The 26720-nt window shown below is 40.8% G+C and overlaps 1 protein-coding gene across 2 annotated transcripts; it reads right to left on the bottom strand.

Annotated features, from left to right (window-relative positions):
* Positions 1–653: 653 nt before the first annotated feature.
* Positions 654–25062, bottom strand: HSPH1 (heat shock protein family H (Hsp110) member 1). Of its 2 annotated transcripts, XM_036252319.1 has the most exons (18): positions 24669–25062; positions 22332–22389; positions 18906–19046; positions 18088–18210; positions 16057–16156; positions 14711–14844; positions 14023–14267; positions 13232–13460; positions 12194–12300; positions 11820–11953; positions 9979–10187; positions 8366–8497; positions 5798–5935; positions 4742–4867; positions 3272–3379; positions 3044–3163; positions 2440–2601; positions 654–1518 (listed from the first exon to the last, which is right to left on the bottom strand). In XM_036252319.1, exons 1-18 carry the CDS (start codon positions 24773–24775, stop codon positions 1309–1311), a joined length of 2583 nt encoding a protein of 860 aa, XP_036108212.1. In that variant the 5' UTR covers positions 24776–25062; the 3' UTR covers positions 654–1308. The 2 variants fall into 2 exon arrangements, with proteins under 2 accessions (XP_036108212.1, XP_036108213.1); XM_036252320.1 differs by lacking the exon at positions 8366–8497.
* Positions 25063–26720: the final 1658 nt, after the last annotated feature.

The raw sequence follows: 26720 nt of genomic DNA, 5'->3' as shown, positions 1-26720 counted from the left end.
ATGCTGGCCCCCATCTGAGCCCAAACTGTGGCACCTGGTTACTTTTTACCCCCTCTATTTTCTTCTCCTCACCCCAGCCCTAACACTACTTCAATTTCCTCCTTAGAAAATAAAAACCAGAAAATGTTTATTGCAGCATTATTTATAATAGCAACAACTCGGGAAACACCTAAATCCAATACTGGGATTGGTTAAAAATACTTTATGTATGTCTTTCATTTGATGGAACTCAGCACAGCAGTGAAGTGTTAACACATAACTATACAGGGTGAGCCAAAGTAGGTACAGAGTCAGTAAAGCTACTGTAATGATCACAACCTACATGTCTCTTCCATACAAACTGTAAACCCACCTTTGCCCACCCCTCATGCACTTAGGCGCCTGGGATCGCTTGACAAAGCAGTCTATACACTGTACCGTATTACCCACCCTGCCACACGCCTGTCGTTGGAAGATTTGAAGGGTATGCAACAAGGTCCAAGCGTTGTTCAGGATGGTGGATTATAGATTATATTAAACTTTATATTTTTAAAACTTTAAATGTGATAAACATACACTACTTGTCCGTCAGTACAAAGACATTTTCATTTAGAAAAGAGCACATATAAGAGGCAGCAAAAAACCCAGACAAAACCGTTTAGAAATGACACAAGATGAACTTTATTTTAAAGCTCATAAAAGGCTTCACAATACCGGCCACACACAGACCCACACGTCTCCGCCTGACGCCTTCACCTGACAGTGCACTGTGGTACGAGAGATACATTTGAAAGATTTGCTCTGCATGCTGCTAACACATTCCACTAGCGTTTGCGTAACTCAGTGAATTTTAATGATATCCAAAGCAAAAGTCATCCTCTATTGGACAGATAGAAAGCCCCTGTGAAATCAGACTGGTGTTGATGAACATCCATACACATGCTGAAATGGAGCGAGATGCAAGAAAACTACCTTGGCAGGAACAAATGCTAACGATTTACCCACGGCCCCGTTGAGCAAGCAGTACAGTTTCTTTTAGCTTCTCCAAAAGACAAGTCAGTTCCATCCTCAGTGATGCAAATGCTAATACTGCACAGAAGCTTAGTATGAATTCACAATTCCACAGGAATCTGAAAGTCACCAAGGCAATTTTCCCTTTTAGGATCATAAAGACTATGGACTTAAGCGTTTTCTTTTTCCATATAGTACACAAAAGTTCTAGACATCCTTAAAAAAGAAAATATAAATAGTCTCAGTATGTTATGTAGAGTCACATACTACAGCAAAAATATTTTATCAATTGAAGGATGAAGCCAAATTTCATGTTATTTAGTCCAAGTCCATGTGAACAGAACTCTTCTCATTGGGGTAACATTCACCATTCTGATGTGGAGGTTCAGCACCGAAATTATTTTTGCCTTGATCTAAGTCGTCTTCCTTTTTATCAGTATTTGGGCCATTTGGAGTTCTTTCCAGTTTGGGTGATTCAATTTTTGGTTTGGGTTGTGTTACAACAGGTTCACAGATGTTCTTCAACTCCTAAGAAATGAAAACAAAAGCAAGTAATCAGACTGACTCAGATCCATCCAGTTCATTTTCAATTCCTTTCCTACGTACTTGAACCAATACTTTCCTACCATCTCAAAGAATCCCACTTACTCATTACACTTGCTCAAAACCTTAGCTTGAAGCCCAATCGGAGAGAATTGAATAGACTCCTGTGATGTCTCAGCATCTTGCTAAGTACTCGTGCATTATAATCCTCATAACAGTATTAAAAGGTAGGAATCACAATGCCCTACCTGGTGGAAGAGGGAACTGGTTCAGAGAAGTAAAGTAACTTTGCCTCGAGATCGGAAAAACCCAAGAGCTGGAATCACTGGAGCCCACTGACTCCCCAAAGGCTCACGTTTCCTTAATCTTCACTGTTTCTGAATATTCTTCCAGGCAGAAAGCAGTTCCTTGGGTTTTTTCCCAACTTCCTTCAAGCCTCAGGCACTTGGCAAGGATTTCTGACAAAACACTGAACCGGGTCCCCCTCCACTGTCTAGAGTTTCTTGATCCCTCTGACTCCATCTGTACCATCAGCACTTTACACACCATCTCATATAGTCCACACGTGTTTACCGTCAAGTCGCCCTCATACTAGCAGGGGACGTCCACAGGGCAGGGACTTTCTTCATACACTGGAAGTCTGGAACCTGCTACAATAGCTGGCACGTGGCAGGGGCTCAACAAATACTTTCGGTGAGCTGAATGACTAAATGAAATGGACCTTTAACAGAAACTTAGGAAGTCTTCAGAATTTTGTGGTATCAGTAATAAATGAAATCTGGTTTCATCTGGTTTCAGTCAGGACGAGGTGAGAGATTTACAGGAAAAATGGCCAGGCTCAGGGTCCAATTGATTACAACTTCAGCCCCTAAGAAAACACAGCAATGAATAGACAATAACACTCACCTTTATTTTTGCTTTAATCTCTTGAGCACGTACAACCGGATCCTGATCGAGACTCTTTCTAGCCTGGGCATTCATGACGTTATTCATCCACTCCATCACTTCATTCACGGATTTCTCAACCTTTTTCATTTCAGATTCATCAATATGGTTATACTTTTCATCCTGAATGGAAAAAGCAGTCATTCGGTAGAATTAAGTATTTAACAGTGCCAGCTAACTTGACAACATTTTCTATGAAATTTAAATCTATCTCTGGTCTCAAAAACCAAAATAAATTCCTCATTTAAGAACATCACCTGGCCCAGGTGGTGTGGCTCGGTGGAATGAGCATCATCCCATGAACTGAGAGGTCCTGGTTCACGTCCCGGTCGGCACGTGCCCGGGTTGCAGGCTCGATCCCCAGTAGGGGGTGTGCAGGAGGCAGCCACTCGATGTTTCTCTCTCACAGTGATATTTCTATCTCTCCCTCTCCCTTCCTCTCTCTCTCTAATCAATAAAAACATATTTAAAAAAAGAACATCACCTGCTCACCACTAAAGCTCCTCAACTTCAATATTAGCTAATTAAAACCTCCGGTCCCCTCTTCCGGTGCAGGAAGACTTACGCTCGCTCTGAAGTCGGCTGCTATCTTGGCATAGTGCTGCAGCCTCTGGCCCAGGTCTTCAAATGCTTTTGGTCGTTCCTCAGCTTCTTGAAATCGAACTTTAACTGGAGTGCCAATTTTCTAAAACATTTATTTTAAACAAATTACTATTTCTCATAACCATATTTTAAAAGTCTATAGTCTAAAACACAAGCACTGCTTTCAGAGTTTTGGGAAAGGAAGGCCTACCATTAATTCTTCCAACTTGTCCACATAGGCTTGTTTCGCTTGGTCCTCTCCCTCCTCATAGAGCCAGTCCTCAGTCTCTGTGAGCAGTTTCAAGAAGTTCTGATGGTCCTGTATGTGAAACATGAGAACCAACGTGATGGAGAGTCACAGAAATGTTAAACACCAAGTATCCGCTCTTATTTCTAGGATGGCACTCGGACCAACTAAATTCTCTTCACTATAAAGTATCAAGTATCCTGGCCAGTGTGGCGCAGTGGACTGAGTATTGTCCCATGGATTCAGAGGTCCCAGTTCAGTTCCTGGTCAGGGCGCATGCCTAGGTTGCAGGCTCGATCCCCAGTAGGGGATGTGCAGGAGGCGGCCAACTGATGTTTCTCTCTCACATCAGTGTTTCTACCCCTCTCTCCCTTCCTCTCTCTATAGAAAATCAGTAAAAACATATTTTTCAAAGAGTATCAGGAGCAATACAGTCTACTGTGAGCCCCACACAGCATTTCACACAAGGGGTCGGCAATTTTTCTTTGGCTTCTTTTTTTCACCTAGACATTTGGGAATTTTTGGTAAATCACTCTTACTGACTTACAATATTATGTTAGAAGTCCAATTATGGACAATTTCCACATTGAAATCTGAGTAGGAAGGGCAATTATCTTCCTCCTCTTTAAACCATTAGCACCTTTCCATTCGCTTCCACAACTACAAAGTACTGGAAGGGAACCGAGACAAGCTGACAAGTCAAGCACTGAACACAGGACAAACTCCTTCCTGCCCAAGTCACAGAAACTATGTACTGCTACTTTAGCCTTAGGACAGCTAGCCTGGTTTGGGTTATCTCTACACCTCAGAATCACCACCATAACCAAACTAGGAAATGTTTGGGCAGAGCCAAGAACTGAAATGTATCACAGGATCTTAGGACTAAAATAGACCCCTAATTTAAATTCTTCTAACTTCAGAATTAATCCTTCAACCATCCTAGACCTAGCCAATTTTTTTCCAAGTCTCATCCTTCACAGTTGTGTTTCTGGGACTTACTCAGAACCCTACTGACTTTGGGAGCTTAGACAGGGCTAGGGGAAATGGGGCTGATAAAGTTTGGAATAATGGGAAAACCATTTTTTTTTATTTTTAAGATAAACAATAAGAGCAACCAAGTCATAAAAAAATTTTGAGGTCTTTGAAAGCAAGGAGTTTCTATTTATCTTTTCAGCCTCTGTAACTGTGAATGTCACAGGCTCTGAATTTGATTGGCTCTTTCTTCTAGATGGTAACAACTGAAGAGTCACTGGTATAAACTAGATAGAACAAAATCGCACATCACTAGTGAGACTCTCTCTAGGACTGTTTATACAATTTCTATTTCAAGTTGTTTTGTTTCCAAAGAGCTCACTACATAATCTAGTAGAGGTTCAAATATTAGGTCTGATATGAAACACTAATATCTGAATAAAAACCAGGCTCCAAACACACCTGCTCACAGATGAACTTCTCATATGGTCCGCACAGCTTGTCCCGGAACTCATACACATACTCCTCCACTGCGTTTTTAGCATCATTCCTTTCCTTCTCCAATTTGTCCTGCATTATCATCTTTCCCTGCCAAGGAACAGAAAAGGTTAATTCCAGCCTTCTGTCACCTGTAACAAATTATACAAAAAGAAAGAAAAAAGCAGTGCTAACAGTTCTAAACTATACCTTATAAAACTCTTTCAACAAACCCTACTAAGTTCTTCATTTTCTAACATTATATAAAAAAATTACATAGTTTTCTCATTTGAGATTTTACACTAAGGGGAAAAAAATTCATGGCTTTAATATCATTTCGTTTTCTTGTACGTACTTATATGGTTGGCTCGTACTGGGATTCATACTGGCCAACAGATAATGATCAGACCACTCTGCCACACTGGAAAATCAAGGATAAATTACTTAGAGCCCACTTACTTATATTTATTGTTAAGTTTCTAAATGCAGCGTTCCCATCAGAGTACAGAGAAACTGAATCTTAACTATTTAACACACTCTACACACTACAGAAGAGCACGTTTTGACAGAAACACTCAGTGTGGTCTGAAGTATCAACTGTATTGAGCTCTGTGCTGGGAAATACTGGCACTCAGTTTCTTCACAAGGACTTAATTTTATACCAAGCAGAACATTACAGATCTCTTTTTTCATAAGGAAGCAAAAATATAAACAAAATTTGTTTAAAAAAAATTAAACTAAGCTCAGTTGGTTGGAGCATAGTCCCGATACGCCAAGGTTGTGGGTTTGATCCCCAGTCAGGGCACATCCAAGAATCAACCAATGAATGCATAAATAAGTGGAACAACAAATTGATGTTTCTCTTTCTAATCAAAATAAATAAACTGAAATACCATTAAATTTGGTCTCATCCTAGCTCTAAAACTATGTAACACTTAGGATACTGAGGATTATGGCCATTATTTATTAGAAATATGGGCAACAGGGCCAAACAACTAAACATATTCCAAAATAAAAAAAATATGTATTGGGAGCACCTACCTCTGTTTCGATGTACATGTTGAGCAGGTCTCTCCCCAACTGCCAGACCAAGTTGGCCTCAACAGGTAGCTCCACATTCACCACTTTGATTTTGGGTTTTTTAGCTTCTGGAGGCTGGTCAACTTTCTTTTCATTTGCCTTGGGAAGGAGGGTGAAAAAAAAAAGAAAATTCTTAAATAATCCTTGATAAAAACAAACCCCTAATCACACTTGATGACATAGGCAAAAATAAAGGGTATAAGGACATCTGGTTCCCACTGCCTGTTTTGAATCAGGGCTGCAATGACACGTAAGCTTGTCACACTTTGATTTGAGAACCCACCAGGACATTTCTCTCTTCATATTAAATGTAATCTCCCCTGCTAAAGCTTTTCTCCATTGGTCTTTCCATTCTCACCCCTTTAAGCAACGTTTATGACTCCAAAGAGTCAAAAATATTAAAATATTATTAAATTGCTGCATCTTCATATTCTAGTCTAGAATTTGACAATAACCAAGGACAAACTGACCAAAGCTAGAAATGTCGGGGTCAACCCAATCTCTGCAATATAGACATACCTAAGTCCTAATGTCCCAGTATTCTACCTGCCTTAATTACAATTAGCACACTGAAAATTAGCTTTCAAAATGTCCTACTATATTTGTAGATCACACACGTGTGTGTGTGTATCCTTATTCCTACTATCTGCCTCTGAGACATACCACTTCTCATAAGCAACTCTCCTAGGTTAAGACATAAAAAGAGTCTTAAAATAGCAAATAGAATGATGCTACGACTGCTAACAATTTATTGTAGGTTTTTCAAAATATATAAATACATGGCTAAAGAAGCCTTCAAGTTTCCAAGCCTTTTCCGTGTTATCTCCATTTCAGCAGGTTCCCGCTTTGCACAAGTGATGAAAAACACAACGTAGGAAACAGAAGATAACCAGGGGTATGTCACACGCCCTCTAGTTGGCTGGTTTGGTATAATAGGAAGAGAACCAGCCCACAGGTCACAGTAAGCACTGCAATGGATACTTTTGGGGAGCTATAAAGAATGTTAAAATTCTAGGCAGTTTTTAGAAAAAAACTGGGACTTGAAAAGGGTTCAGTGATCTGCCTAAAATTATAAAGATGGGATGAGAACTCTTGCTTCCCAGACTTCTATTTCCGTGCTCCTTAGAAACCCCACATCTCTAAACTGCTCTAAGCGGTGTTTCTAGCAATGACCCAGCTGATCTCCCTGAACTCTGTGTCTTCCTCCCTCTAACCCACAGAAGAACCCGCCAATATACTGTGCATGCTCTGGGGGCATGAACCACAAGAAAGACAAATGGATCAGATGGTATCTACACTTAGAAAAACACCAGAGAGCAACAGATATTTGGAAAACAAATGGATGACAGTTGCGTCTGGCAGTTAAGTCAGGATAAGACTACACGGCAGTACAACATTAAACCAACTACTGACAAAATCAACACATCACAATATGGCATTAACGTGGAGTAAACCGCCGAGGAGATATGTGAGGATGTTCCAAAGGGGCTGACGCTGGTGCTCTTTCTCCACTAACAGCCAAGAGCACGAGGTGCCAACCGATGGCATGATCCAGGCAGGTATCGACATCATCAGCACTGCTCGTTAAAGCTCAAGGTGAGTGACAGGAGTGATGCTCATCAAGGGGTTGTTACTACAAAGTCAGCATCATTAACCCCAGTGGGAGAAAATGAGGAAGGCTTTCAGAAACCAGAACCAGGACCTACGGTTCACATCCGAACCTCCACAGGAGCAATCAGGGCACAATGTCATTAAAAACGGGGAACTTCCACCACATAGAAAACATATTTTGACCCCAATGAACAATTCTGTAATTTGTCCAGGGTAAAGAATTGTACCCACAATGAGAAAGCCAAAGCACGAATGGAATGTTAATAATTAACATGCAACTTGCTAAGAAGTGAACTTCTGCAAAGCAGAGTGATCTAGAGAAACAAAGAAAACTTCTAATGTCTGGTATCTGACCATAAATTTTAAAGATTTGATTAGAAACTGACATTTTTAAAGGAATACAATACAACTATTTAATTTAGCTTCCAACACACACTGTGGAAGCAGGGCAAAAGAACAATTACTTTGATAAGCAATCTGTTATTTCTAGATCATCCTAATACATTTACTGCAATTTGACCGTTAATGTGAGAGAAGGAGGAGGAGGTTTACTCGACTCCCGTAGCCCACACAGCCCTGGGATGTGCCCACTTCTGCTCCTCCCAGCACCAGGTACCTCTGGCACTAGAGAAGACAACCAATGCTAAGTGTCTGCTCTTGTTGCTTGGTGCAGCACTACACCAAGAGAAGCCTTCGGGGCCAAAGCAGGGCATGGATATTCAGTTCCCTTAGTTGAGCCTAAATACCTTCAACTGGTTTTATAGTTGAAAAACACATAGAAAATCAACAGAAAAAAAATTTTATAGAGACTAAATAAGACAATTTGGTGCTTGCTCTTGAAACTGTAGATTTAATGATATTATTAATGATCACATGTTGCAACATTGTCCAATGGAATGAACTAGAAGCATCACTCACTTTGTCAGCATCTGGGGTTTTGTTCTCTTCTGAGGTAAGTTCAGGTGAAGGGGGAGACTGTGAGGTCTGTTGACCATCAGTTTGTACCTGGGGCTGTGTTCCAGCTTCACTGCTGTCTTGCTGGACATTTTTCTGAAATGAAAGCCCAGGCACAAAGGATGTAGAAAGCAGGTGTACTTGGATAAATGTAAAGGTTACAGGACACCCGAGACAGTACGCTTAATTTCTGAAATCTTAACAGGTGGGGGAAAGACACTGAATAAAAGCAATAGAACCCAAAATATCTAAAAACGTCTTAGAAATTTTAAATCTATAAAGAGTTATTTGAATGGCAGCACTTAATATAGTTAAATACCACAAACAGTAGGCGTTTTGATAGATGTGATGACAATAATTCTCTTTTAAGAAACTTCCACCTAGCCTGGTACAGATATTGACACTCGAAAGCAGAGGAAACAGGTTTACTCCAGGCCTGTCCAAGAAACACGGTTCCAGAACCTGATCTCACCAGGAGCCATCATGCACATGGACATGTCTCCGTTTCAGAACTGAACAGTTACGTGAAAGAGCCAACCATCAATTATTCAGGGCTCCCTGGGACAGCTCATGGCTAGGCAGATCCTCTGTCCCCACCTCGTTTTAACCAAATGATCTCCGCATAAAGGTTACATGCTACATGTTAGTGACCTCAATCCTTCCTGCCCACCTCAAGTCTCTCATGTTTTTCTGCCAGAGCTCGAGATGGAAGGCGGACACTGAAGTGTTCAGAGGCTGGGCACCCCTGATAGGTCCAGAAGGCCCTAGCAGACCGACACCACAGGCATTAGAACAATGGTGTCTGCAGCCAAATGAGAAAACACATGGCCCTGGTCACTCTACTCATCATACTGGAAGATTTTCTAGATAAGAACACTAAGGATCAGACATTCATGTTCCCACCATGTTCTAGAAATGGAGGTCTTTTGACAATTGGTCTCATATCCTATCTAAAATACTGTACCACCTGCCTCCTCATTTAAGCTATTGCTGATTATTATACAGAAGTAAACTTACTAGCTGATCTATTTTAAAGTTTCTTAAAGTTCCTCTGTTGACCACTTAATACTAGCACTAATGCTAGAGTAAGTCTAAATTAAGACCATGACAAGTAACAACTTTCTATGCTCTCTAGAAAAACCCTTTCTTCCTCCCACAATATGGCAAACCATGAAAAGCAAGTAACTTCTGAATTACCAAAGCCAATTTTGATATTAAAAAAAAGTGCTTAGATATTTGGTACATATTTCACCAAATAGTTTTTGTAGTAGTCTTTTCTTTTTCTTAATCAGCAGTCAACATCAGACTTCTCAATATGTGGTCTATGTCTTTAAAAAATAATACAAAGAAACTTTACTCAAATTGTCATATGCCAGCTCAAGTTGTTACACAGATTAATCATAATTCACTACATTCTAGGCTGTATATTAACATCATATAGCAATTGCTAATTATCATCACCCCAAATGCTAATCAAGAGTAAGCAAAACCTATTACAACCCCTCCCTACCCTTCTCTTACAGTTTAGGATTAAGTCAACTAAGTACTCAAACTCAGAGGCTCATCCCCAAACCTACCTCCGCGTCTGGGTTTTCTGGAGGCCTCTGGCTCTGACACTCTATGTCTGCTTCAACAGAAGGCAGCTCGCTGTCCTCGGCAGGGACCTTCTCCACCATAGACGCTGTAGAGACGGTGAAAATGCCGTGGGTGTTGACTCGCACTTTCACTTTCACTCTCGATTTTTCTCCATCTTTCTGCGCAGTAACATTCTGAACTATGAAGCGGCCTGAACGACAGAAATCGGCAATTTTAGAACTGAATCTATACCTCTCTAAAGAAGACCAAGGCTTCTTCACCCTGGCCAGTGTGGCTCAGCTGGTTGGCATTGTCCTGTGCACCAGAAGGTTGCCGGTTCAATTCCCGGTCAGGGCCAGGCCTCGGCTGCGGGCTCGATCCCTGGTAGGGGGCGTGCAGGAGGCAGCCTTTTTTTCTGATTGAATAATCAAACGAGTTTCCTAGGTTTTAGATAGGCAAGGTGAGCTAAAACCTTTATCAAAGCCTGAAATTATTATGCAGAACAGAGTAGCTCCAGCACACTACTGAGAGCTGCATGCTGACTCTGACCCACTCTGGGCTCGAATCCTGGCTGTGTGACCTGCTGCAGTTTAGCTGACCGTTCCATGCTGGTGGACTGAGCTGGTACGTGTTTACAGTGAGACGGCAAAACTACGGAACCAGAACTAAGTGTCAATGACCATGTCTCTGATAGTAATTCTATTCCAGTACTTAAATTTAAAACCCAAACTAAGTATAGTGAACATGTTATGTGCAGAGCACTATATGGGATTTAACAGCCTTGTACTTAAGGTGCTGTCCACACAAACACACAGAAAGTTACAGGTTTAACTTCCAGGACAGTGAGAGATGATGGAATAGACCTTCATTAATGATTAATTCACTACACTAGTTCAGAAAATAACTGCCATAAGACACATTTAAAAAACAGCATTCAGTATGTGGTATCTAGGAAGGCTCATGATAGAGATTTAAGTTTGGGCAAACCTTTTCAGTTTGGGTGATCATAGAAAAAATTTTGTGCCATGCTAAATTTAGAGCTTGGATTTTATCCTCAGCATAATGGAAAGTTGTGCATAAAATATAGCCTGCCAAAACTTTAGTCTATATTCAACAATTCTGTAAACTAATTCCTTCCCAATAAATTTGTAAAAACTGTTAAAAAAAAGCAACAACTCCTGTGTCAGAACATTTTAAATTTGAAGGAGTAAGAAGAACTAGACAACCGGCCAGGGCCAGGTTGAATTCCTTCCACAGCTGTTGTGAAAAGCTGTGGGCAAGGGTGAGTCCTGAGAAGATCTGGCAGACTGTACCCACGGCCTGGGAGACATGGCCGCTTGGGAAGATGTCTCAGGCTCTTCCACAGAGTTCTAGAGTCACTATGGGTCAAACAGATGGACAGTGTCAAGCCTCTTAAAGAAAATGTACCAAAAAAAGATGTACTTTTTAAAGATACAAAGGCACATTTGAGACGTGCTCAATGGTTTCTAAGCCAGGTTTTAAATGTGAAGTAACATTCTACAAGTGATATTTCATATAAAGAAAAGGTTAATGTTAAAAGTAGGTGGTAATTCCTTAAATATAGATGAGAATAGGAAAAACGCCCCAGTGTTCCTACATATAGATCCTTAGAAGTAGCAGCAGCACTAACCAGCAAGTCATTTCACCTCTGAAGGCCAGATTATTCATCAATAAAAAGCAGATTTCTCCATCACCATTACACTAAATCAAAAATGCCTTCACTTGGCAATATGTTCCACTCAACACTGCTAATAAAAAAAGTTTCCAGTTTGTACACTAAGTAAATTCTTTAGGAGTAAATATACACAATTAATTGCTTTACCTATTTTTGCTTCTGGATATGGAACTCCTTGAGGATCAGAATAGAAAGCTTCCAGTTCAAAAGGCCCACTTCTGAAGAAGGTGAGAACTTTGGAGAAGGGAGCAGCATGGTTTCGACCGAACACTTCATGAACACTAGAGGAAGGAAGAGCAGTCAGTGTGTCAAGTGCTTTGCTTATTGTGCTACACAAACATAGCAGGCACATTCGAAAATGTGTATCAAGTCTATCTCACCATTCACAACACCAAAACGACAGAAATACTTTGACAGGTTTGCTTGGTGCTAAATCCCAGGTAGATTAATCAGACACACCACCACACAAGTCATTCTGTGTATTAAAATACATTAGCTGAAAGTTATTCCCTGATACATACCCTTCAGTGTATTCTGAATCATGGCTCCAGACCAGAGATATTGGAAAAGGAACTGCATCTGTGACGGAAAACTCTCTAACTTTAAATGCTGGAGACAGGATTGCACACTTCAGAAAAGACAGAAAGGAAGAATTATCATGAGCACACAAATAATTCCACTCACCTTTTGACATAAAAGTCAATTCAAATGGATGGGTAGGATTAAATTCTAATGCAAAATTGCTGACAGTATATATCAACTATAAAAACTTCCCAGATTTCTGGGAATTAGAATTAGCTAAGGAGGCATATTCCATTATCAAGGAAAAAGCAGAAACAAAAACCCCAGGGTGGGTCATGATAATACAATAGAAAATCAGTAATAAGTAGCTACATAGTCATCTTCTTTCAAGTTTTAAAGGGTAGTCTATCTAAATACCTTTGTCTACAGAATCTCCTTCTTTATACTAAAAAAAATAGGCTTACCAGATAAACTCAAGCACATTAACTTGAAACTTGAGTTAAAACTACTTAATTTATTTGACTACAATGTCCTAAATATAAACTATTAATTTTTTAAATCAATAACTTCTAGATTTGGGGCTTTTGTCAAACATAAGGCCTCTGAGCTGCCTTCTTACTTGATAAGCAGGTTAAAAGCAATATGGAGGAGAAGCTCTCGCCCAAAATCAGTTAAGAATACCCTTATCCCTGGCAAACTGTCCTCCACATCAGTTCTGCATTACTCCGGACTGCCTTCGGATGCGCTCCTTTGTGCTTTGTAACAACTGTCACCCACCCTGCAGCTAATTCCTGAGCAATAGCCATTTTATGACACCCCAGAATCATGCCAGTTCCTTATCACCAGTTTGAGAAACACCAGCTCCACAGTTCCTTTCATCTTAAATTTCTTGGATCTTCCGCATTTGAAGATCGTTTGCCCACAGCCTTACGGCCTTATTTAAAAGCAGCTCCCCTGTGATACCTAGTTGTGCACACCACGACGCCGTGATGTGGAAGAGGTGTCTGGCAGGAGCGCAGAAGGGCTTGGAAACATACCTGCAGGGCACAGCCTCTGGCAACTGCTTCGTCAGCATTGAGTGTTGTGCTAACATCTTTTTCAAAGAACTTGGCGATTTTTTCTTTTACACCTGGAATTCGGGTAGTGCCTCCAACGATCTCAACAGCACTCACATCTTCTACTTTGAGCTGAGTCTGTTCCATCAGTGAATGAAGGGGGACTTCTATCTTTTGCAGGAGTTCGGCACAGAGTTCTTCAAATTGTGCCCTTGATAAATAAGATTAGAATAAATAATTTTAGAAAAATTACCTAAAGGCCAATATCTTGTTTTTAAACAATATATCTTATCAACCCAATGAATCTCATTTTTTATCAGACACCCTGGATTTCACATGGGCCACGTTTATACTGACTAATTTGTAACTTACAAAACAGGTGCAGAAAGGGGGGGTAGAGGAGAAAAATCAGTTCTCCTGGGTATCACTGGAAGAAACACTTTTACATGAAGATACACGAAGACTGACATATCACACTCCTAAGTGTTTTATGTGGTCCAATTCTTATTAAAATATTTCCACAGACTTCAAAATATTTCTGTGAAATGTTTGGTGAAACCACTATTTAGTTATTGGCCCAGAAGTACTAAAAAGTGGAAAATGCCAAAAAGACTTCATCATGAGGGTGCTTAGTGGAGGTATTTCTAAATAGCCTCTTTGCAGAAGTGCCCTTAGTTCTAAAGGTGTTCATGTAGCACTCAACTGTGGGCCAAAACACACAGCACCACAGCTAGAATCAACCCCTATTTACTCTGGCAGAATTCAAGACGCACCTGTTCATCTTTCCCATCACGTCCTGGTCATTCATGAAGCACTCAATGTTCAGTGGCAGGTCCATGCTGATGGAGCTCATCTGCTTTTTCAATTTCTCACACTCTTGATACAGACGAAGTAGGGCTCGAATTTTGGATTTTACATCCAACTTGTACTTAGTTTTAAATTCTGCACAAAAATGTTCTACTAACTTTTCATCAAAGTTTTTTCCTCCTAAGAAAGGATCAAAAGCCGTTCCCAGTACCTAATTTATTTAAAACAATAAATAATCTGGTTATTTTCAAGCAAATTTTTTTTTACTACAATCTTAAAACAGCCCTACTCAAACAACTGAAGACTAACAGGCTCAAGACTTGATATCTAAGTTACAACATGAAGTCCAAGTCAGTTAGGAAAAATGTGACTATGAAATTCAAATGAAATACTAAATCTCTAAGATAGTTTTGATTTTTAATGATTACACAGAAGATGAGCTAAAAAAGCTTTTCTTGCCTAAGCAAGAATATTAGAGTAGGCTAAGACATCATCTTTATAAACATCAAACTTAGGAACAATTAACTTATTCATACCACTACCCAACACTTTTCATTACCAAGATCACGGTCAAGAAGCTCGGTTGCTTAAAGTAATGACAAATATAATACATTTAATAGGTTTTGGTCACTAAATTCCAGTTTTTGACTTTACCTTCAATTTTCCCTTGTTAAAGGCACAGGCAGACACCTGAAAAGCTGAATGTCCCATATCAACAAAAACCACTATCCGAGGTTTCTCATCCAGGCCTGGGAGATCGGGCTTATAAATTCCATAGTTCAAAGCAACTACAAAAAAATAAGTGAGTTTCAATTCTTTCGTTCACATTTTCTTAGACACTTCACTGTTAAAATATAATTACACATGCAGAAAACTTGCCTATATTTCAAACAGCTAAAGCTGAACACACTGTTTTTATACCTGACTTCACACTATTTTTATTGGCTCTGATTTTAGAACAATGCTCTATTACTTTTCAGTATATAGGCAGATGTGATGGAGAACACATACGATGACATGTAACCACAAACAGTTATCAGACTTACTGCACAATATTCACATTTGAACCTCGACCAGTCAGGAGACTGCTCATCCAAAATCATTTAGAACTTAATATACAACTACATTAACTCCAGCTCCTACCAGTTATTTTTAGATCCAAGGCAAAAAAACTGATCTCCCTTAAAGAGTTTGTTAGCTTTTGTGAACTTTGAAACCAGTTTTTCTAAACAACTATACCTAAGTACACACCTCTGAAACGTTAAGACTTAAAATACACTATTAGAAAAAAAAAGTCTTGTTTTCCTGACACTAAATTTTAACTACTTTTTGTTCACCTGAAATGTGATAAACTGGTAAAAGCTCTAGGAGGAGGTTAACGGTGACTACTTGGCTCAACATTACATCTACCCCTAACCAACACCTGGCACATGGCAGCTTGGTATTTGCCAGAGATATGATCAGTGCCTGACGACATATTTGAGGAAATATAGGAGGAAATTGTTTTTAACTTCATCAGTAATTGTAGTTAAGAAAGTTGTGAAATCTGAAATCATAAGATTTTGGGAAAACTTATTTCTTAACTATAAAAACAACATAAGAAAATTTAAAAACAAATCCAACACACCTAATTCAAAAAATTAAGATATATACTGGTTGGAGCAAAAGTAGATTTACAGTTGTTTGTATGGGACATAATACAATTAATAAATAATAACGTAAGAACAAATTCTGTTTTGCCTACTCACAACTGTAAACCTAATTTTGCCCCACCCTATATAAATATAAAAGAATGTTCTAATGAACACAGATTTATAAGTCTAAAAAAGTGCTCATTTCTCATTAAACGTAAGTATCTGAAAACACTGCTTTCAAACCTAACACATTTTTTAGTAGACTGCATATCTACATCAACACGAGAAAATGTTTAGTAATCGTTCCTGGTATGTCTTAACTCTAGTTCTGACAGCATGTCACTTCACACAAAAAGCTTTTCTTACCAGCTGTCATGTCATTCATGAGTCGTAAGCAGTTCAGGCCAACAATTTGTGCAGCATCTAATACTGATCGCCTCTCAGCATCTGTGAAGAAAGAGGGGACCTACAGACAGGAAGGAGAGAATTTTAACATATCTAGAACACAAAAATATATACAAATTCCTTATAACCACTTGCAATAAATTCCTAACAGGCCAGCTAAATAGGTGCCTCACCAAGTCATAAGACAGAAACAGAACTTCAGGCTAAGTTTCTGGCATATTCATTAACATTCAAAACAGTAACTTACTTTTGAAAAGATTGTTCTAATTTTATAGTATCAAATTAGGTTTTATTATAACCAAATTTTAACTCAAAGTAAAAATTAATCCATATTTCTAAGAATACTGACTTACATAAATCTAACGGAAAGCTTTACATTTAAGTGAATGAAATACCATTTCCAAAAGTCTTAAATTTCTACTGACATTTGGAAATTATAATGCTAAGTTAACATTTAATGTTAAATATAATTAACTATAGGTAAAAACTATAGAAACTTAATATAGAACTAATTCTAGCACATGCCACTGCCCTTTTGTTTTATTATCTATTGAGTTCAAGCATTACTAGATGATGGGGTACCTTCTAATTCAGTAGCCCTGTTAAGATTGTAAAAACATTTGGGCAGGGGGAGTGCGGAGCCTGTTGACTTTCCTAAGAGAAAGAAGAGCAAAATAGCTCTAGGGACGCCCAGCTGGTGTGGTTCAGTTGGTTGAGTGTCATCTCACTCTCCAAGAGGTTGCTGGTTTGATTCTCTGTCAGGGTAGATGCCTGGGGCTGCAGGCTCGACCCCAGTATGGGGCATGTGGGAGGCTGCCAATGGATGTTTCTCTCTCACGCTCCCTTTCCCTCTAAAAAAATCAATAAAGACATGAAAAAAGAACCACACTCACAAACAGTTCAAGGGATGGAGCTTTTTATGGTGCTAAGTGACTGGCGCTTCTAGCCAAATTACTTTGATCACTTTCTAGGACCGCATTTTAACTAGGATACTCTTCGAGAAGAATATCTAACAATACATTCACAAAAGAACTTCACTAGAAAAGTACCTGGGGAAACTTAGCATTGTGGCTGACTTTCCCATCCCCCCACCCCCCCCTAAGTACAAGAGCCAACATGGGTCTCTGTTCACCTTTCAAATCAGAACACTGCTTTCATCAGTATTCTTCATCAAGTTAAAGGAAAAAAAAAAAAAAGGAAGGACCACGGATTTATAACTTAATTCTTTAAATTTACCAGAGATCAATGTAATTTCTCCAAGTCAACAGGCCATACCACTCCGGTAAATCACATTCTGTCTTACAAGGGCAAGAGGAGGCATTTTAGCTGTGTCTCTGTTCTTTCACACCACAGGACACGCTGCCACAAAGGCTTTGACTAGTGAGGGCAGGCCTCCTACCCTGCCATGGCATGAGGACCACGGTGCAGGTAAGTCCATTACAGACAGCCCGGGGGAAGAGCAGATCAAGACGTTACCCTGGACATTTGGGAGGACAGAATTTAAAACGACCTTTTTGGTGTCCAAATAAAAGGTGGCTTTTGTCCATTTCAAATACTCTCTGATAATTGATCGATTTTCCACTGAAGGTGGGTTGGCTAGTGCTGAAAATATAGGTTTTGTCACTACTGATAGGTTACATTTTAAAACTTCTAACGCACTGGTTGTCAACTTGAGGGGTGGAATTTGGAAAACCTCTCATGGACATACACAAGTTTTCTAACAGTGCATTAACTATCAGAATATCCCTGATTCTACTAACCAGTCGGTCTTTCAAAAGACCTCATAGGATACTTTGATTTGCATCTCCTCAAAAACTTTTGCAGCTTCTCGGTAAAACTACCCTTTGAACCTCCTCTGAAATACTCTATGTTAACAGTCCCACAGAATTGTGATCCCTGGTAACAGAACTGCTTTCACACACTGGATACTTTAGAGTAACATAAAGCAGGCACGTTAAAATGAAACATACTGCCTTGCTGAATTCTACTTACTGAAATAACACAATCTGTTACTGGTTTCTTGAGGTTGTTTTCAGCAGTTTCCTTTAACTTAGTCAACAGCATGGCTGTAATTTGTTCCACACTAAACAGGTGTTCTTCATCCATGTACATCACCTATGTTGAAGAAAGACAATGTTTTAACCAGTAGTACTGAAAACTACCTGCTAATATTAACTCCCAAATATTATTACGTATTCTATTCCACAAAATCTCTACTGTTACAGCAGTTTAGGGAAGAAAGAGAAAAGGAAAGTGGGAAAGGGAAGCAAAAAAAAAAAGAACAAACTTCTCCCCAGAGATGAAGAGGAAAAAAAAAAACTAGGGCATATTTTCCCCACCCAAAGTACTAGTCAAAACATTTATAGAAGGTAGTAAATTTCCACTCTAACTAAAGAGCTGAATCACTGGGATAAATATTATTTTGTGTAGATCATAAGACAGGAATGCCTCTGTGAGTTTAAAAAAAGATTTCTGGTTATATTACAAGATGGCTCTCTAAACAACACAACTGGACACTTTTGTTTAACATGACAACACAATTTAGGATTTTTAAACACCACTAAATTTTACAATTGCCAAGAAGTTACAAGAAACACAAATTGTTATAGCAGTATACACTGTATAAATAATTTTCAAAGACAATTGAAAGATATACCTACAGTTTAAAAGAAGCTAGGTAGAAAAAAAAGGAATAAAAAAGACCATAGTGTCCAATTAAGAAATGAGAGTTAAATTTTCATTAAGAATTAAGTACCTTATAGATGAGTTAAGTTTCCTACAAAGACTCTAAGGTTGCTCAATTATATTACCTTTATTCCAACTCCACCATTTTTCATCGGAACCAAAGCGTAACTTAAGTTTTCCTTCTCTTTTTGAACGAAGGGGTCATTAAATGTTCGGCCGTGAAACCTCTTGAAGTTAAACACTGTATTGTTTGCATGAGTGATTTGCTGCACAAGAAATTAGAGATTTAAAATTATTTCCTACTTTGAACACCTATTAGTACTTACAGAAATTTTACAAAAAGGTCACTTGTAGAAAGAACTCAAACCACGGGGATATAAGTAACTTTCTCAGAGCCCTGATTTCCATCAATGAACGGACTTCATTTTTTCTCCTTTTCCTATAGATAGGCAGTGAGAAAGACAAGAGGTAGTACTGCCACCACAGACTTTAAGACAGATTTCAAAATCTGCAGGATAAACTCGAAATAGTGAAACAAGCACAAAAACTCTGAAGCAACCACCAAGAAGTGCATCACTTAAATTCATTCCTGTTCCCCATTAAACTTGTTTTCTACCCACTGAATGAATAAATAAGGAGATCTAGATGCACTACAGTCAAATTACATTTTTTTAAATACAGAGTTCATTGTTAGAGTCTCATAAATTGCTAAGTGGCCCAAAGAAACATTTTGTGGCACAAAATACATGGATTGCTACCTTTCCTACCAATAGCATGCAATGCTAATTATCTATGCCAAAAAGCAGAAGAGGCAAGGAAAATCCAAACCTTTCTAAATGACATAATGCTTTCAACTGCATGTACATATTTTTGATGATTAGGCTCTGGATTAAAAAGTCCCACATCACAACATTATTTCACTCAAAGGTATCAGCAGAAAGAACCTTATTTAAAATACAGAAATAGTCCAGCCAGTGTGGCTTAGTGGTTGAGCATCGACCCATGCACCAAGAGGTCGCAGGTTCAATTCCCGGTCAGGACACATGCCCAGGTTGTGGGCCAAATCCCCAGTGGGGGGCATGCAGGAGGTGGCCAATCAATGTTCTCTCTCATCGATGTTTCTTTTTATCCTCACCTGAGGACATTTTTTGTTCAAGTAGAGTGGGAGGGAGAGAGAGAGAGAGAAACATCGACGTGAAAGGGACACATCGGGTGGCTGCCACCTGCATGACCAACCAGGGCCGGGGACAAATTGCAACCGAGATACGTGCCCTGAGCGGGAACCGAACCCAGGTCTCTCGGGACCTCAGGCCGATGCTCTAATCGCTGAACCAAACTGGCCAGGGCTCATTGATGTTTCTCTCCCCTCCCCCTTCCTCTCTAAAATCAATAAAAGAAAAAAAATTTTTTAAAATAAAATACATAAATAGCCCTGGCTGGTTTGGCTCTAGTCAGCCTGAGGACCAAAGAGTCGTGGGTTCAATTCTGGTCAAGGGCACGTACCTTTGTTGCAGTTTGATCCCTGGCCCTGGTTGGGGTCATGCGAGAGGCAACCAATCAATGTGTCTCTCTCACATCCACGTTTTTCTCTCTCTCTCCTTCTCTCCCTCTCTGAAAATCAATGGAAAAATATCCTCGGGTGAGGATTAAATAAATGAAAATTCAGAAGTAATTAAAATAAAAGATTAAAAACTAAGACTTCTAAAGTAACTAGCTCAAAAATACCAAAATAGTTCACCAACTACTTTTTTTCTCTGACCTTCTTTTAGAGGAAAGAATACAGTTTGGCACTATTTGTTTTTAAACAATATAAAATTTAAACATATTTATAATCTAAAATTCCTTGTGATTCTACAACTGAGATGAAGAATGTCTAGTGATCCACAGGCCAGATCAGATCCTCAACTGATTCTCCTCACATATCCACAAAAACACAATAGAAGTGTTTCTCTCCTTTTGGGTATGTTGTTTTGAGCATGCATATCTATTTCTCTTTTCTCCTTTGTATCTCTTCCAACTAGCCCTATATAGTGTCCCAGGGTTTAGAATTTTGTTTCTTTTTTAGAAATACTTATTCTGTGTTTAAAATAATATATACATATATTTTTATCCTCACCCAAGGACATTTTTCCATTTTTTTCTTCAGGTAGAGTGGGAGAGAGAGAGGAACAGAGAGAGAGAGAAAAACATCGACGTGAAAGGGACACATCGAGTGGCTGCTACCCGTGTGACCAACCAGGGCCGGGGACAAACTGCAACCAGGGCTAAAATAATTTTTTAAGTATCTTTTTTTTTTGGTATGTGCCCCTAGTGGGAACCGAACCCAGGACTCTGGTCCGCAGGCCAACACTCCAACCGCTGAGCCAAACCGGCCAGGGCTTAAGTATCTTTCTTTTTTTTTTTTTATCCTCACCCGAGGATATTTTTCCATTTTTTGTACAGATAGAGTGGGAGGGAGAGAGAGAGAGAGAAACATCGACGTGAAGGGACACATCGAGTGGCTGCCACCCGCATGACCAACTAGGGCCGGGGACAAACTGCAACCGAAGTACGTGCCCTTAGCGGAACCGAACCCAGGTCTCTCCGGACCGCAGGCCGACGCTCTAACCGCTGAGCCAAACTGGCCAGGGCTTAAGTATCTTTCTTAAAGCCGCTCAAAAGGGATTTTATATTTTTTAACTGTATTTTTTCCCCCAACTCCAAAAGTTATAAGGTTAGCCCTAAATGGGAAGGACATTTATACATTTTCTGGTCACATTAAGTAGTAACAGATGAAATTAATTTCAATAGCTATTTAGCCTAATGCATCTAAAATACTACCATTTCAACATGTACTCAAATGTAAAATACTAGTGAGATACTTTATTTAAGTTTTCAAAAATCTCATGTGTACTTTTCCTTCTCATTTCAATTCAGATTAGGCACATTTCAAGTGCTCAGCAGCCATGTGTAGCTAAGGCTACCATTTAAGACAGCACAGGTCTAGACAAAAAATTCTCCCAGTCCTTCTTTAATTATTAAGGAACCTGAAAACACTTTTAAACATAGAACTTCTAGAAGGACTCTTTAATTCTTAAATGAGTACCATAAGAAACTTCACATAAATTAGAAGGTAGTGAATAACGTTACTAAAAATTAAGGTTGGCAGATTAGACAGTAAAAGTAGATCTTATTCAATAAACTAAGAAGGGAACAGAAGGAAAAATGAACCATCTAAGGCAGTGGTTCTCAACCTTCCTAATGCCGCAACCCTTTAATACAGTTCCTCATGTTGTGGTGACCCCCAACCATAAAATTATTTTCGTTGCTACTTCATAACTGTAATTTTCCTACTGTTATGTCTTAGGGGACCCCTGTGAAAGGGTCGTCCGGCCCTCAAAAGGGTCACAACCCACAGGTTGAGAACTGCTGATAAGAGCTCATGGAGATACTCACATTACATTTTTAAAACTCAACAACAGTTAGGTATTTCATATTATCGCATGTCCTTGAGATTTTACCTTTAAAACCTCCACCTTAAAAATTGACCAGAATTCTTTTAAAGAACCTACCTGATTTTTGGCTGCAACTCCAATTGTTCTGTTTTTTGACCCAAATGATATGACTGATCTATAAGAAATACAAAATATGTTTTTAAAAAGTTAAAAAAAAATAAATGTGGACATTTTTAACTGACAAGAGAGAAAATCTAATCTAAAGAGTCCACCCATGGTTTGGGGCAGGGAGGGGCACCGGTATAGCACAACTTTGGAGTCTAAACTTCAAATACTCAGAAGGGGTTGGGGTCTGTCCATTTAACTGCTAATCTTGGTGGCAGTCCTACTTCCCACCTCCCCCCAAAATAAAAGTCTGCTCATGACTCAAGGGATAGTTCCCATGTGTATTTTACTTCACATTTCAACTCTCCAGGTCCCCAGTTATTAGGAGGTGGACATTAACTCTGAAAATGCTTTTAATAGTTAAAGAGTATTATTAACTTGGCGCTAGATACATGACTAACAAAAAATATGGTGTACCTCTCTACTTCTCAGTCACCAAGCCTACAAATCTAAATATCACTGTTACTTCTATTGCTGTCCTGATTCCACCTGCCTCTTTGGAATCAAGTTACTCTTTAAAACCACACAAGGGGACCTAAATTATGCATCTAGAGTTTAAAAGCACAAAAGAAGGTCTTTCGTGGAAGATTCTACTTCAGAAAGCTAAGTAAAAATGATGCAGAGAAGCACAACAGCAGAACCGAGTTATCAGCGCTGAAAGAAAGGCATGAATAACCAGTTGCATTTAAGTCAGCTTTGAAGACAGGAAAAGGGACCTATAACTGTGAGACTGCCTTCCAGGAATGGAAAAGGAGCATAGCACAGAGCAGAGACAAACACAAACACAGGAAGAGTCAGGGAGGAGGTAGGTGAATTAGGAATTAGGGCAGGTAGTTGTAATGGTAAATTAGATGAACAAAATGAAGAACATACTGAGGGCATTAAGTACCAGGCTAAAACAAGTTTAAATACACATGCAGAACAAATGTACTCATTTTTCAAAGAAAGCAAGTTAATTACATTAAACAGAAATTAACAGTAGCCAATGCAATTGAGTCAAACATCAATTTTATCAGAAACATGAAAGGGAACTCCAACACTGCCCTCCGTTTACATTTTTGAGAGCCATGCCTGTTGTTTTACAGTAGTCACTACAACCACATATACAATTTTTCCTACCCTCAATTGAACATCTTTTCTTTCCTTTATAGGGATCAGAGAACAAAGATGTAAACAGCATTTAAGCATGGAAGCCTGCAATGCTGTGTTCTTTCTTACCAAACTCCAATTACAGAACCCTTTGCATAGCTAACAGGCTGTAGATTTGCAAATGGTAGATTCAAGGCATGCTCGGGGAATAACAATCTTCCCAGTGCTGCTAGTATTGTCAAGTGTTTTGCTATTTTCTGATTTTCCATTCTCTTTCATAAATGTTCGTCTGCACTCAGTGATAGAAGCCCAATGATTTTATCTTTCAGTTCAGTTTTATTCTACGCCTTTTATCTTGGGTTAAAGGAATTTAAAAATAAATTAAAAATAACGTACATTTCCCTGAGAAGCAGTTGTTTTCATCTATGCACATGCGGGCATGTTTGCATGTTTATCTTCAGAAAACAAGCAGGCTCAAAAGGTTGCTTTTTAAAATGTCACCCTTTGCCCACCCTACGCTGCTGTCGAATATAACATTTAATTCAGGGACATCCACCCTATTAAGTTCTAGCACTCTAGCACAAAAGTAGGCAATTTTTACTTTCCCTACTTTAAACTGTGCAAAATTAATAAAGGAATCAGAACAAGATTCCTTCTGTAAAATGAGGGAAAAAGGATGTTTCCATCTTCCACAATGATTCCAGGCACCGAGGACAGCACGTTAGCAACCAGGAGCAGGGGTAAGAAAAGGTAGATTCATCTCCTGAAGGAGTGACTCTGCGGTCGCTAACAACAGTCCCCTGCTCGCAGAACAAGCAGCGGCAGACAGGCGCCGGAAGCTTCCAGTAAATTTCGAGATTCACAATGCGGAAGAAAAAGCTCGGCCGCAGGGCTCTCGGAGGGAGAGGACCGGCTGGGGGCGGCTCGGAGCAGCCGGGTGGTGGCCGGGGGCGGGCGCGGAAGGCGCTGGCTGCAGCTTGCCCCAAAAGAGCCAAGTCGTGGGCTCGGCCGCAGCCCGGCGCCCCCCGGAGTCACCCTCTAACCAGCTCGTGGACAGCCGGCCGGCAGGGCCGCGGGCCCCCACGCCGCTCTCCATCCGCCCGGCGCTCCAGGACCAGCCCTGGACCAGAAGTCCCGCAGCCCGCTCCGGGCTTCTTCCCTTGCCCAGGCCCTGCCCCAGCACCCGCAGGCTCCACTTACGGGGTACACCGGTCGCTGAACTCATTGGCGATGGTCTCGATGCCCCCGGCCCGGGCCACCGCGATGTAGCAGCTCTGGGAGCCCACGTCCAGCCCCACCACCGACATGACTGGCTGGCGGTGCACCTTCGCCCCGGGTCTGGGTCTGCGTCCTCCGGCCGCTGCGCGCGGCTCCCGCGGGGTCCGACTGCTCCTCTGTCACTCGGGCGCCCCGGCTTCCCAGGGACAGTGGCAGCTCGCAGGGGGCTCACCCCGAGGCAGGCAGCGCCGGGTCTCCGCGGGCCGCTCCGGTGACTGCCTGGATCCGCAGCCGCTCGCTCCCCGCTTGGCGCCCAACTACCGGCCCAAAAGGGGAGGTCTCAACTCCTCTGCCTTATGTATCGCACTGATCAGAACTTTCCAGAATCTGCGGCATTTACTCACCGGCGCCTCCACCGGCCCCTCCACGTGCCACTTCCGCTTCCTTCTCGAGCCTTCTCGAAAGATTCCACCCAATGGGGCCCTGGTCCCCGCGGGGGATGACCGCCGTTGCCATGGCGCAGGAGAGCCGCTCCCGCGCCATTGGCTCAGCCGGCCAGGCCACCCTCCCGCGCCACCCTCCTCCGTCCTAGCCTCAGGCTCTTTGCTGTTCATCCAACGGGCGATGAAGAATGGCTCCCAAAATCGTCATCTTCGTGGTTTATTCGTGGATAGTGCTGTCCGACCCCTAGACTCTAACGAGAGACTGAGATGACAGAAGGAGACCCCCGCAGCTGAGGGGGCCGACCACTTGTCAGGGGAGCATATCGGGGAATGTAGTCCTGCTGGGTGTCGGTGTGCGCTTTGCATGCTGGCACTTGTAGTTCCGGCCGCGGTGCGTGCTGGGAACTGGCTTTGTCTTGGAGAACTCTCGCGAGAGCAGGTTTCCCTCCAGCGCTTTTCCGCGCATTCTGAAGCCATCGCCCTGTGGTGGTGTGTGCTCCTTTGTTTTGTATTCCTGTCTAGGTTACCGCACAACTGGTGGGTTATGTGGGAAATTCTCCGTTTAAACCGCGAATGATAAGCACAGGGTTTACGTTAAATGTTCTTGTATTCATCAGCCGGCAGGGTATTCTTTTGTGGAATAAAATATCAGGTTTCTTTTGTTGTTTGTTTTCTAAAGAAAGCATTTTTGGATGAGGCGTGGTTTGGAACTCGGGGGTTCCACGTGCTACTTACTGCTGGTACGTCTGACCGGGCAGCCGGGTCCTGTCCCGGCCACTCCTAGCCGTATAGTACGTATTGGATAACGTGTTGCTTGCTTGATCTGAAACACCTTTGTCTCGCCCTGCAAAGCGTCCAGGAAACAGTCCAGCATGAAGAGAGAGAGAAATGGGGGAGCCCTGCTGCCATTGCAGGTCTTTTATACCCGTCTGTGTCTTTAAGTTTGCCTAGAATCTTCTTGCTCTCTCTCCCTCAGGCTTTAGAAATACAAGCACAGTCCAAATGCGTCTAACTAGAGCAGTTGGGAGTTGTTACCTAACTCCTGAGCAATGCGGCAATCCTTACGTTAAATTAGAGAAAAGAGAAAAGACTAGAAGCCCTGATTTGTTACATATAAAATGAGTTGTAAGTGCGTGCGTGCGTGTGGTGTGTGTGTGTGTGTGTGTGTGTTGTTTTTATGGATGGCCTGGCACTTAAGCTACTTAATCAAGTGCTGCACTTAACTCACTCTTAACATGGGGATAATAATAGTAGCTTTCCAAAGGTGATTTTATTCTTTGTGGTTGTTGACAGTAGTAAAGATGTCCCCCATTTCCCCCTCTTTACCCCACTCCACCTGGACCCCATCCTACCCCAAGCCTTCACCACACTATTAGCTGTACCCAAGGGCTATGCATACGTGCATATACATTCTTTGGTTAATGTCTTCCTGTCCCCACCCCTACTCCCCTTCCCCCTGAGATCTCTTAGTTTGTTCCTTGCATCTCTATCTCTAGATCTATTTATTCATCAATTGAGATCATGTGATATTTGTATTTCCCTGACTGGCTTATTTTGCTTAGCATAATAATCTCCAAGTTCATCCATGCTG

This window comes from Molossus molossus, unplaced genomic scaffold, assembly GCF_014108415.1.
Source record: "Molossus molossus isolate mMolMol1 unplaced genomic scaffold, mMolMol1.p scaffold_m16_p_10, whole genome shotgun sequence".
Lineage (NCBI taxonomy): Eukaryota > Metazoa > Chordata > Mammalia > Chiroptera > Molossidae > Molossus > Molossus molossus.
Note: the sequence above shows the minus strand (reverse complement) of the source record. Positions and strands in the feature narration are given on the sequence as shown.